Here is a 13,686-nt window from a genome sequence, read left to right on the forward strand (position 1 = left end):
TGTTTGTTTCCTCTATAGTCTCCTGAGGGAAACTGGATGGTTGTGATGAGAAGCTTCTCTGGGGTAGATGAGCTGAAATTAATCAAAAACATCAATGGCTTGTTTTTTCTGAAATTGCCCTGCCTCTTTTCTAACCTCCTTTTCTCCAGCTGTTTTCACAAACAAAGCCATATAATACCTCAGTTACATTTCCATTCATTTATTTCTATTATGACTTATTTTACAAATACTGATCTGATCAATAATGGAAACAGATTTTTCCAAAACATATGTACTTTGCAATTTTTTGGAAGTCTAATGACAGCTGCTTCCACTTGTAAGTTTTTTTTTTATTTAACAAGTATTGTCTAAAACATCAAAGTTCCCAATGTTCCACATTAATATTCATGTCTGAAGAAAAGGAAAAAAAAAATCTGCGAAAAACAAGACATGAAATGCAGATTAGCCTCTTCTGTGAAAGATATGCAAATGGGAAGCCAGACCTCCAAAGCATTTCTTTGCACATGAGCAGATTACACATGCACACTATATTTTATATGCCTCCTCATTCAAATCGACACAGATATAATTATCATTCTGTTCAGCTAAATATAGAAATACCCAGCAAGTTTCATATGAGTGTGGACAGTAAGCGTGTAGCCTTCAACTTACAGTAGCACCAGTGGTCTGAAAAGTAAATGGAATTCTTGAAAACAGCACTGGCTTTTAATTTAAAGGCGGTTCTTGCAGTGTTGATTAAATGATTAAAATAAACCAGAGCATGGAGTCAGGTGTGAAAGAATATTTTATTCATAATGACTTCATAAAAAGTCACTTATGTGATATTGTGTTATTGCAAGGGCTGCCTCGTGATTGTTGTGGAGCAATATTTAACAGTGTCACCATTCTGTCACCAGTTTTTAAAACTAAAGTTTATCCATAAAGTTTTGATGTTAATTGACGGCTACATAGGTTCTCCAACACACTTGGAAGGAAAGGGTGAGATGCAAGCTATTCAGCTACAGCATGATCATTAATGGCATAGTTATATTATTATTAGTATCATTTTTTTAGACTGTGGAATTTCTTTAGACTACTATATTCCAGTATTGTTGATTTTATGCGATGTTAACTAATTTTAATTTGTATTCCTAAACATGGGCTACATGGTGTCATGAATGATACTGTATAATGTACATATGTGTTAGCAATGTACCAGACTAGAGCCTTATGCTTATCTATCTATCTATCTATCTATCTATCTATCTATCTATCTATCTATCTATCTATCTATCTATCTATCTATCTATCTATCTATACATCTATACATCTATCTATCAAGTCATCATTGCACTCTCCATCTTGTCCTTGATAACAGCCTGCAGGTCACCTATCCTCTTGATCCATCTACCTACCGAAAATAATGCATTTCATCTAAACAGTCCCAAATGGGATTCATTACAGAGCACTTTATGTTAAAATTATTAATATAATGTTTCAAGAAGCTTTAATTTCCCATTTACAATAAAAATCCAATGTTGATGCATCACAAAAACACACCATACATTTCTGCATCAGTGCATCTGCCACATCCCAAAAGCTTAACAAATCTTTTATAACAGCAAACGGATACATTCCTGTTTAACTTTTACAAACATACTGTATGACAGAAGTAACCAAACTTATAACTGAGCCTCAAAAGAGTCAAACCAAACACAGGCCATCATGCACTAAAGATAAAAATATACAGAAATATGACGTACATTTTCTTAAAATCATTTAAGAAAATCCATTTAAATATGTTTATGTAAAGGCTTTGACTCCACAAAATGTTAACTACATATGCTTACTACACCATAGAATGTAGAAATTCAAATATATAAATAGGATTAAAAATTCAAAAACATCAAACACGGTGGTAGAAATGCATTTCCTGAAATGCTATTACTTACATGTCAGAAATCTTGACCTATAGCATCACTTCACTCAAACGATGGGTATCTCAACATGGAACAAATGCCACATGTAAACTTACAGCGCGATAATTAATTGAAAGTGGGTTAATTCCTCCCACCACAGTAGTCCACATTAGCAGGGAAGCGATAAGGAACTGCTTTAATAGTGGGTCAGACCTTCATGGAGAAGTCCAGCCTGAGCTGAGTGAAGCTTATCTAAATCCTCTTGGCGGAGATATCAGAGGAGAGAGCAGAGAAGTGCTTAAATTTGCCTGAAAAGAAGCTCTTAGAAATACAGCAGCGGCAAGAACTTCCTCAGAAAGTGCTCGACTTTACTGCTCAGTGTTGACCAGTTTACTCAATACGTTCTATTAAATAGGAAAAAAAAAATGGAAGCACACTGACTATGACAGCAAACCACTTTATAATGTGAAAGGGGGCACTATAGTATGTCAAATATGATTGAAAATGGCCATACTCCACATTTTTTCCATCCTCGGGCAGCCCTGTAGTGGTGCTGGTCCCTCGTCTGTGTTTGGTGTCAATGAAAAGCACAAGGTCGCCTGCACGGGTTACGCCGCGCTCTCTACCGATAAACCTTCGCTGTCGCTCTGCTTTAGCAACTGCCCACTGGAGCCTCTGAGCGCTTCCTCCTCTTCATCAGATCTGCCAATGCTCAGGTGTCTCCGGCATACAGGAGGACTATAGGGGTCAACACACACAGGCACAACATTAGATTGTTTTACCAAGCAACATATTTGCTGTAAAGAGGGCAACATGGGAAAACAAACAAAACATAACATGCATAATTTATATTAAGTCATGTTATCACGACGGACTGGCGAACTGTCCAGGGTGTCCCCCCGCCGATCGGCCTATGTCAGCTGAGATAGGCACATCCTCCCCTGCGAGGATAAAGCGGTAGATAATGGATGGGTTAGTAAATACATCACAAAAATCCATAACCAGGTTTCACCCACATTTAGTAAATAACGTGCAGTTAGTGAAGTAGATGTCAGAGTTGAGACAATGCAAGAGATGCATTTGGTGCCGATAAGCTCAACAACTAATAGGCTGGAAAGGTGATAATAAAACTGTTAGCTAAAGCAGTAGAGACCTGAAGTCAGCACACAAGTGTTTTCTTTCTTTCTTTCTTTCTGCATCTGCTCTACATACTCTGAAAACAAGCAAACACTTTGGTGCTAAATCTTGCCAGTCTCAGACCAAAATTAAATATTATTAAAACTGAGTATGAGAATTATGAGAATAAAGTTGTAATATTACAATAATAAAATCTTAATATTAAAAAAGTCATAATATTACAATAATAAAGCTGTAATATTATGAGATTATTTTCTATGATTGTCTAATGCATTATCATTATCATTATTATTAAACAGCAAAACAACACAGATGTAACCAGCAGTTGAACCACTTCCAGCCATTTCCTCCCACAGTCCACAAGAGATGATTTTCTCCAAGTCTGTGGAATTCTTTCTTTCAAACAGACTCAGTTTCTTGCACAATCTTTCCAAAGTCCTGAAGCTGAAGATAATGCAGTGCTGCCAAAAAAATAAGTATTTCTTTATTTGTGAAGCCCCAATCAAAATGTAACTTCACAAAATGCTCTGCATTTTTCCATCTTGACGCAGGTTGCAGCTGATCATTTGTGATCTTAATTTTTACGACTTTATTCTCACAATACTGGGACTCTATTCTCATAATATTATGACTTTATTCTAAAAAAAAAAATCAGTTTTGCCTTAATAGTCAGTCGTATCAACCACTAAACCTATACCAACTTTAATTTACTTGCATGACAGACCAACACAGTCTCACTCCCAGAACGTCAAATAGCGACTGTGGGTAAGGGCGTTGCACCTGTGCTTTGCACCCCCAGCTTGCAATATGCTAGGAACCAGCTTGAGACACAGTCACTCACTGAATGGCAGCAGTAGAGCAGCATCTTATGTGTCTCTAAAATGCCAAAAACACACAATTAATCTTACAAAAAGGCAGCCGGATAAAGCAGTGAACAGGTTATTTAGATTTTTTGAGAGCATTGTGTGAAGTTGTTAAAGTCTGTTTCTCCTTGTGTCACTGCTGGTGGCCATATTTCCAGAGAGAATGAGACATGAGCACTTAAGAGCCAGTGCAATATTAAGTCCACTAAATGTTCACCAGCACATTTTCAAGTGAACCCAAGAGCCAGTGTTGAAGTGGAGACTCATATTCTTGCTCTATTACAAACATGAAGCAGCTGCCGTGCCTTTCTTTTTTCTCTTCAAACCACACAGGAGCAAGAGAAGCTGTCAGTAAAATGACTCAGAAAACACATCGCTTTTGAAGCCGAGAGATAATTTTAGAAATGTTAATTATGATGCAAAGTGTCTTGCAATTCTCTTTAGACTCCTCTCAGTTAACACATCTAGGAAACAATGTGTAATTTCATTTTATCCCGCTGCCAACATCTTTTTTTGCTGGGTTTTTTTTTTAAGTGTGGAAGTGAGTCACCTCCAACTTAACGTCAAGCAGAGACACTCACATTTGCACAGATGTAATCAATCTGTACAAAGAATGGAGAGTGAATGAGAGAAGCAACGCTGCTCTACAACTACGTCGCATTTCTGATGTCAAGTAATTGCAGTCATGATTATACAGGAGGGGTATCAGCAGTTGTTTATGAAGGAATTGAGGAACAAAATGGAAGAAAACTGTTGGTGTCAGCAATGGCCACCAGAGGCAAACTACAGTATAATAAATAAAGTCATCATTGTGTAAATGTAGATAAATGTTGACAAGAGGGAAGGGAAATATGGCATGATCTTATTTGCGAAAATACAAATTTGAAAAAATGACATCTTAAATCTAGTACAAGCAGGGGTGTTGCAACAGTTAACGTCTTTGTTTACATATTTACAGTTTAATTGGATACATTAATGCGCCTTAGTAATTCCATAATACAAATATAATATAATAAGAATATGCACTTGAAGCCACGTTGAGATTTTCTTGCAGCCAGGCTCCTCTTGGACAATACCAACTGTCAAACACACGGGTGTCCACACAAATTTGTTTATTTTCCTGTAACATAATTTGCAAAACTAGTAGTGATTGAGATCATTACCTCCTCAAGAAAATGTTTACTGATGTTATAAACTGAGCTTATTTTCCCTTATCTGGTGGCTATTTGATATATGCCGACTTATGGTTAGTTTCAATGCAGGCATTGTGGGTACAACTCAAGGCAAGGTCGGTAAACACAACCAAAACATACGCGCACCTAGAACGACAGCTTGACGAAATGGCTGAGTCCAGTATTGCAGTGTGTAGTTTGCTTCTTTGGGCAGTCAAAAAAAAGTTGAGTGTTAGTGTATCACAGGGATTATATACAGTGTGAGAATAACTAAATAAAAAACATTACACACAGCAATCTGTTAGTCATTTTATTTATTTTTTTTGCATCACCATGCCCCCTTACTGTCAGTCACTGCCAGGCCTGTAGATATACTTCATCATCAAGTTATCCATCTTCTTTTGCTTCTTCTTGGATTCTTTCTTCTTAGGTTGTGCGCGACCTGTGAGCTCCTCGTCATCATCATCATCTGGGTGTTTTGGGGCTCGTTTAATGCTGCTGGAGCTGCGGTAGGAGATGGTGGAGTCGGAGGAGGAAGAGGAAGAGGACGACGACTCAGAGGAGGAAGAGGAATCTTCAGACTCACTCGGCTTCTTGTTAGATCTCCTCTTGGACTTCTTGCTTTTCTTCTTCCTTGAGCTCTTCCTGCTGTGATGATCATCTGACGAGTCGTCTGATGGAGAGTGTCTACTCTTTTTATCTCTGCGACTGCGGGAGCTGCTGGTGCTCAGGCTGCTGGACGGCCGATTACTGTAGTCCAGAGCAGAGCTTGATGAGGAGCGCAGCAGGCTGGATGAACTGCAGCCAAGCCCCTCATCCTCCCCCTTCTTCTTAAGTTCTTCACTTCCCATTGTCGTCTTCTCATCCTCTTCTTCACCACTAGAATCACTCAGTTTGCTGCGCTTGAATTTAATGGGTTTGAAGCTCAGCACCTCATTGATAGCCGCCTCCAAGTCAGGATCTAGGTAGTTGCGGTGTGTGACTGTTTTAATGTCAGATGATTCTGTCGGGTTGCCGTCTGAGGACCGCGGTTGAGCCGGGGTAGAAAAGCTGCGGCTCACTGAGCGGGGACTGTAAGGTGAAGTTCCCCCTTCACTGAAAGCTACACTCTGGGCATCATCCTCATCGTTGTCACGTAAACGCAGGCCAAATTCGCTGAGGCCGCAGCTTCGGGCAAGGGACAAGCGTGAACTGGTTTGTCTCTCGTCTTTCCAAGAAGTGCTACGATGCAGTGATCGGGGACTGGAGCGGCTCACGCTGCTGATCGTCGACTTACTGTCATCCTCCATGTCCAACATACCCCTCCTGGTGGACATCCTGCTGGGAACCACAGATGACACCATGGACTCCTTATCAAATTCAGGGCTGCTGCGGGAGGTCCAGCGGGACTCCAGTCCCTTTCTGGCTCTGCTGGTGGCCTCAGAATATGCCATGGAGATGACAGAGCCTTTGTCATCCAAGTCTTCCTGTGCCTGGCTCTTCTTCCGTTCGTCCTGGATCTCTCCAGACTTTGATTTGGCTTTACGAAGCGAGGCATGGTCTGGCATGTCAGGCTGCTCTTTGAGAGTGCTAAACAAGGAATTTTCATCGCCCGTCCCCCCGATGGAGTCTTTCAGGTTGGAGCGTTTCCTGTAGCTCAGGGAACTCATGACAGACACTGATCTGATTTGCTCTATGTCTTTCCCATCTTTGCTGGTGTCACTCATCTTCTCCTTACCTTCTTTCACCTCCTTGGTATCTGCATTTGCTGCATATCTGAAGGGTTATGAAGTAAATTTGACAACAGACACAATCAACAAAACCCAAATTAAACATTCAACAAAATACTCAAAATAACCTGTTTTGTGCAACATCCACAGCTCATGTGCGATAACTCCTTGGGACCAAACAAGAGGGAACAAATGAGCCTCTGGCTTGTGATTGGACAATATACGATTTTATCACAATTGTACTACATCAAATCTTATGATCAACTCAAATCAAATTGTACTAAATTAAAGTGAATTGTTGCATGGTGCCATGGTGGTACAGTGGCTAGCACCGTTGCCTCACAGCAAGAAAGTCACCAATTTGAATCCCGGGTCAACCAACAGCCTTTCTAGGTGGGGTTTGAATGTTCTCCCTGTTCCTCCCACAGTCCAAATACATGCAGAGGTTGATTGAACTCTATACATTGACTCTAAGTGTGAATGTGAGAGTGAATGGTTGTTGGTCTTTGTGTGTTGGCCCTGTGATGGACTCTGCCTTTCGCCCTATGTCAGCTAGGATTGGCTCCAGCTTCCCACTACCCTCATGTGAAGGATAAAGCAGTACACAGTGAGTAAGTGAATCATAACATAATACAAGTATCATTAATGAATCAAAGGGAAGTCTGTGTATTGAGATACATATCACATGGTCCTCTAAGATAGAGATGCACAGCTTGGCAAACTTCCTGGAAAACCATGAGAACATGAAGTTTTGCAGAAAAGGGGCATCTTTGTATATTTTGTTATACACATTTAGTTCCTTAAAGCCTTATTTCCTTATTGCATTACTATTGTGAATTATTTTTTTGTCCCATGCCTTCCTCTGGCTACTGCAGATGTATACAGTATCAACTTTAGGATGTGAGAAAACCAGTGTGAAAATCTATCAAACTGTAACAGAAGCGTCATTTAGCAGGTGTGAGAACTGGCCAGGGGCCACTTCAATAAATTTGGCAGCAGCCGTTCCCCCATTACCGCCTCCTGTCATTGGACATAGTACTCAGAGAGAGGGATGACACCTAATCACAAAAAATACTCATCTGTCTTTTGCAAACTACCTTGAGTAATTCTGTTGTGTTTTTTTAAGGTCAGGGAATGTGGGTCGTTTCATGGCGATGTCACCACAGGGATACACACAGTAATCTGTTATGATACAAAAGGAGCAAAAATCACTAACCTGGTGTTTTTCAGGCTTCCTTCATCTGCGACGGTCTTAGTGGAGCCTTTGTTCTTCGAGAGCCAAGACTTGACACCGTCCACTCTGTCCTCCACCTCTGAATCCGTCTCTGTATCATCACCACTGTGAAGAAACAAATCCAGTTTGTGAGAATCACCTGCAACTCCATATTCATCGTAACAAGTCATTATTTTCATATTCAAGAGCTTAAGTCTCGCAGCTTTAGATGACTATAGGAAATGCAATAGAACAAGACAAAACAAGATACAAGTCAAAAAGTAAAGGTAATAAATGGTCAACATGCATTAAAAACATAAAAAAGAAATATGGAAAAAAATTCAATATTAGAAGCAAAAAACAAAGATATCATCAAAAGAGTGGGGAACTGCACTGACGTGTGTTAAATGGCACAGATACATGAGATGTGTTGCGTGTTGTCTACTCAGAACCAGAAGGTAGATGAAGGTCTTAGAGGCATAATTAACTTGTTTGGCTGGTTCTTGGCTGTGAGCATCTGTGTGGCGTGTCACCTGCTCCTGGTGATTGTTATTGGAGAAGAGCCATCAGGAGCCCAGTGGCACTATATGCTTGACAAAACAATCAATAAACAGAGACCTGGGGATCACAATAAAAAAAAAAAAAAAAAGGTCCTACTGATTCCACCTGCTTGAGCTTGCCACTTTATTTATTTGTTTCTAAATCGACACTGCATTTCCTGCATTATGCCCACTGTTTCCTGGAAGCTTAATGTGACAGGAAATGGGGCAACGGTCGATACTGCCATTTGTGACTTATGTGATCTATTACTTATGTGATTAAGTTGCACGTTTTTTGGGAGCTGCTCAACAATTACTCTCATCTCACACCTTTAAATATAGATGACTTTCCATTACTTTTAAACCGACTTTAATGTCTGGGATTTTGAAAGCACACGTGCTGCTTGCATCCAAAGTATCACATATTCACGACATAGCCTACATTTAATGTGCTGCTATGGTAATCTCTTTCAGAGAAAATTACATCATCTCCAGTATAGTTTTTTGATAGAGAACAAGACAAACGTATATGAAGATATTGTTGAGAGTGAGCAAATATTTCAATTTGTTTTGATTTAGAGCAGACTTGGTTTCATCTCCGCTGTTAGGTTCAGTATCTTTATTGGACAATGTGCTCCATCTATCTGAATATTTGCCTATATCACAACGCTGTCGATGTATATTTCATCTACAGGGAGCCGGCTATCATTAAAAAGAAAAAAAAAAAAACGGTGACGCAGGTGTAACAGCTCCTGCTTCTCGCACCAGCTTATCCATCTAAACCTTGGAACGTGACACGGAATGCACAAAAGCAGCAAAGACAGAGGAGGTGTGAGATGACAGACAGACTGCTGAGCTCTATCATTTGTTCACATTCCACATATCCATCTATGCAGGTCTCCCAGTGAGCAGTGCACCATTTATTTTCCCACCAAAAGCTTTGTGTCACTTTTTATGTCATGTTTCCTCAGAGAACACCGTGTCCTCTCTTCTATTTCATTTTTTTTTCTAGGGGGGGTGAGGGGGTGATCTGCCTAAAAGCTTTTTTTGTTCCCCTCACACAATAAAGGTGGTGCTGCTTCTGGTCTATGTGCATTATGAGCAAGTCAGCACAGACGAAAACAAAGCTCAGATTCTCAGACTAAGCAATGTTCAAGCTTTCTAAGAGCTTTCCACTCTTTCCCTCCATCAACTTCACAGCCAAGTTTTTCTTAGGGGAAGGTGAGACTAATGATAATCCCAGAGAGAATACATGACCTGATATATTTATTTTCAACAAAAACATATTAATCTTAGAGTTTAAGTGGAGTTTCATGAGGGAAAAAACTGTGACTTCTGCATCCATTATACAGTACATTATGTGGTAATTTTACACCTCTCTTAATTACAGAAGTGAATTTTTTTTATTAATTAGTATCACAAAATAACGTGTAACGTATTACATTATAACAAGAACTGTTCTGTTAACCATAGTACGTATGCAGTGTTCTGGTTTCATTTGTGATGTCAATCAGGAAGTGAAGATTTATTGACTAGCCACCAGGGGTCGAGACCACTGGTTGCAAATACAAGTCAGCAAAGGAGTTAGCTAGTTTAAAGCTAACATAGAGTGGTCCTATCTTACATATACGTTAGTTATGGAGGTCTACTTACATACATTAGCTTGTTTTTGTGGTCCAAAACCTCCTAGTTGTTTCAAAAACAAAAAAACAACCTCGTAGTTGCTGTAAATGAGCCGATAGAAATCTCTCCTCACTGAAGCTCTCGTCAGCTCTCACACCCAGAAGACAGACTGTGTTGTGATTGGCCAGCCAGCGTTGAGCCTTCCCAACTTTCTTGTGATTGGCCGATACCTGGAAGTGACATATTCAGCACACCAGCTCTCAGAAGCACAGCTCCCCCTTCTGAAACGGTGGATGCACTGCTACTCATTATCAACAATGTTTAAAAATAGCTTCGTCACGACTCCCTGCCACAGTCCCTTTAACGCCTTTGATCAGGAGTCAGACCCAGAGTCAGAAGACCCTGTCGCTCGTGAAACACCTCCACAACTGACATTCTTCTTCTTCTGCGGTTCAATGTACCCAATGGGATGTGGCCGGACTAGTGCCTGGAGCAGGAGGATCTGCTGTTCAGGAGAAATGCTGTTTACCTAACCGGAACAGGTTTTTTCAGAGATCTCACTGAGCCCAAGATTACAATACAACACAGTGTTCTCAGCAGTGGCTGAACTGTTTGTTTCAAACCTTCAGGGCTTCTTAAACAAGGTAATGGCACAGATACACACCAAAAAAAATAATTAATTGGTACTTCCGTTCTATGGGAACCTTAAGTTCTTCTTCAATAGAATAATATGTACATTTTGGAACATATGATTGGGACTGACAGCTGGACAGCTTTTGACTTAGGAAGAGTTCATAAATCAATATTTGGTGGAATAAGCCTGATTTTTTTTTGTTATCACAGCATGCATATTGCCATGCTCTCCAGCAGCCTTTCACATTGCTGCTGGGTGACTTTATGCCACTCCTGGCACAAAAATTCAAGCAGCTCAGCTCTGTTTAATGGCGTGTAACCATCCATCATCCTTTTCATCACATTCCAGAGGTTTTCAGTGGGGTTCAGGTCTGGAGATTGGACTGGATATGACAGGGTCTTGATCTGGTGATCATGGAGCATTGTCCTGCTGAGAAAAAAACATCCCTCAGAGTTGAGGAACATTTTCAGCTCAGAAGGAAAAAAGTTTTCTTCCAGGATAACCTTATACGTGGCTTGATTCATGCGTCCACAAAGACGAAACTGCCTAATTCCAGCCTTGCTGAAGCACCCAGATCATCAATCCTCCATAAGGCCTCTCCTGGTCTATCTAACCATTAGATGACCATGTGTTGGGCAAAGCTGAAAATTGGACTCATCAGAAAAGATGACCCTACTCCAGTCCTCTATTGTCCAATTCTCATGGTCTTTTGCAAACATTTTCCTTGCTTCTCATTGATGCAGGGCTTGAGTCCTTCATCAACCATTCACCTAATCAGAAACTCATTGAATAGTTCAACAGATACTGGAGTGGAATAGCTGTCATGCTGATTTATGAAAAATTTTAATTGGTCTCTTAATTTTTTTCCAAAGCTCTATACTTTTTTTGTTTCCTGCACCCAACTGCAGAGATCATTTAGTCTCTTCTGTAGTGAAATTAGCATCATTTTAGCCTACTCAGAGATATACATTGTATTGATTTTGCAATACAATTAAAAATAAAAATAGTTAAGGAGGTAGCAGCTAATTTAGCATACTGTGTTATTAGTCATATCGGGGATCTTGGCGTGTTTGCCGATATTTGATATTATATTTTAAAGCCAATATCAGCCTTTACCAATATTGTGCTAATATCATGCATTCCAATTTGACAATGTAATGAGATAAGGTGGTCTAGCGGAGGTAGATTGCCCTTGGCAATTCTAATCATCTCTATCAGTTTACATACTTGTAAATTCACGTCCCAGTGTGAGTTAAAGACTCATGCTTACTTTCATACAGGAGGCCTGTTGTACCTAAATTCTCTGGGAAAGGAGATGATAAGACAGATAAACTATGTACTGTACTATGTATCAACCCTGGCAAATTGCTCGTCAGAATCAGAGATGACGCCCTGCAGTTCATGTCTGGCATTGTCTCTGTTCTCTGTACTGAGCCGCCTCTGGTTGTGATCTGGCCGAAAACATGGATATCCGTATGAAAGAGACTCAAATCACAATGTTTAGATATTTCCTCAATTTATCTAATCTCCACACACTGTTTCCTCGTTTAAACACAAGTTTCACTGGACAGCCCATGGCCAAGAGGAAAGAAATTGGGCTTGTAACCAATTCCCCATGTGTCCGATTTGTGTGTGTTCACTACCATAAAATGAATTACTTCATGTTGAAATAATATAAGTTCGCACATTATTATATAATGTGTTAATGCCTTTCCATTTTACTAGTAGCAGTTGCCCTGTTTTCAGCACATTAAATACTGTGCATCTGATAAAAATTCACCACAGAAAAAAACAACAATCGGTTCATTAGTACAGGGGAGTTAATTACACTCGCTGTCCATTTGCCAGCTCTGTGATGCTTTGACTTTTTAACATGGTCTATTACAAAACAGAACGCTGGAGCCAGCTCAAGCACAAATCATCACCCACACGAACATGAAATAAAAGGTGGCTCGCAATTGAGCGCTGTGCAAATGGTGTCACAAACGATTTGTCCTTGGCCTCCACACAACGAGCTAACCGGTCCTGAGGCTCACAGATACAAACAAGCCCCCAGAATTTAGCGGTGAACGTTAATCGCTTCTGACAATCGGTCTGAGCTGGTTGTAAATCTTTGTCACAAATACTTAAACTCAGAATCAACGTATGTGTGGCTTGTGTTTTCAGCAGTTTAGCACTTGTAAGGAAAACATATTTTCATGACAGATATACTGGCAAAAAAAGTCCAGTTTATGTTCTGCACTAGACACACAGTGACTAGTGCCGAACATAAACAAGAACGTTGTCTTATAATTAATACATTTTTATTTTTGAATTATCTATATAAAAATGTATAATGTTTTATGTTACAATAATAATAAATGATAACTTGAAACTTGAAAATGTTCAGGTTATAATAAGATAGTTTAGTTTTTTGTTGCAATGTGATATGGTTGTATGTCTTAATAACGCGAAAATATCTCATAAAGTGAAACTTTAAACTAATGTGTCTAATCACTCCCGTTTCTTTCTTTTTCTTTTCTAAAACAAAACAAGATATAACGCCATCGTAACCTCTGTTTTGAAACACTGAGTACACAGATACAGATTAATAACGCAAATCATCTGGAAAATGCACTTTGTGTTTAGAACTCCTTCATTGTTGCTCATCCATGCTGATAATGATATCAACGGAGGGAGGAATGCAATTAAGCCAACTTGGTGTTCACAAGAAGAAAAGCAGAGCTGTGACACACCCAGGTTCACTGAAGCCACATGGATCACAACATACCACATGCACATACGGAACAATAAATTGTGTGACACCAAGGGTCTTTAAAGCGGACCTAGACTGGAAGTTCCAGCTATTTTTTTGGTGTGAATCTGCGCCATTATCTCATTAATGAAGACCTGAAGTTC

The 13,686-nt window shown here is 39.8% G+C and overlaps 1 protein-coding gene across 7 annotated transcripts in view; it reads right to left on the reverse strand.

Moving 5' to 3' along the window:
- Positions 1-368: 368 nt before the first annotated feature.
- The window catches only part of LOC310939786 (unconventional myosin-XVIIIa-like), an 83,825-nt gene continuing 70,507 nt past the window's right edge, over positions 369-13,686 (reverse strand). For 5 of the 7 annotated variants that reach the window (XM_083904626.1, XM_083904629.1, XM_083904627.1 and 2 more), the window contains 3 exons: positions 7,996-8,118; positions 5,416-6,825; positions 369-2,636 (listed from right to left, as the gene is read on the reverse strand). In XM_083904626.1, coding sequence (XP_083760752.1) covers positions 5,418-6,825; positions 7,996-8,118 — 1,531 coding nt within the window. In that variant the 3' untranslated portion in view covers positions 369-2,636; positions 5,416-5,417. Of the gene's footprint in view, positions 2,637-5,217; positions 5,275-5,415; positions 6,826-6,907; positions 6,947-7,995; positions 8,119-13,686 lie in introns of those variants that run through there. The other 2 variants (XR_014593057.1, XM_083904630.1) reach the window with 2 other exon arrangements.

The sequence above is a fragment of the Microchirus variegatus genome (genome assembly GCF_963457635.1).
Source record: "Microchirus variegatus genome assembly, chromosome: 2".
NCBI classification, from domain to species: domain Eukaryota; kingdom Metazoa; phylum Chordata; class Actinopteri; order Pleuronectiformes; family Soleidae; genus Microchirus; species Microchirus variegatus.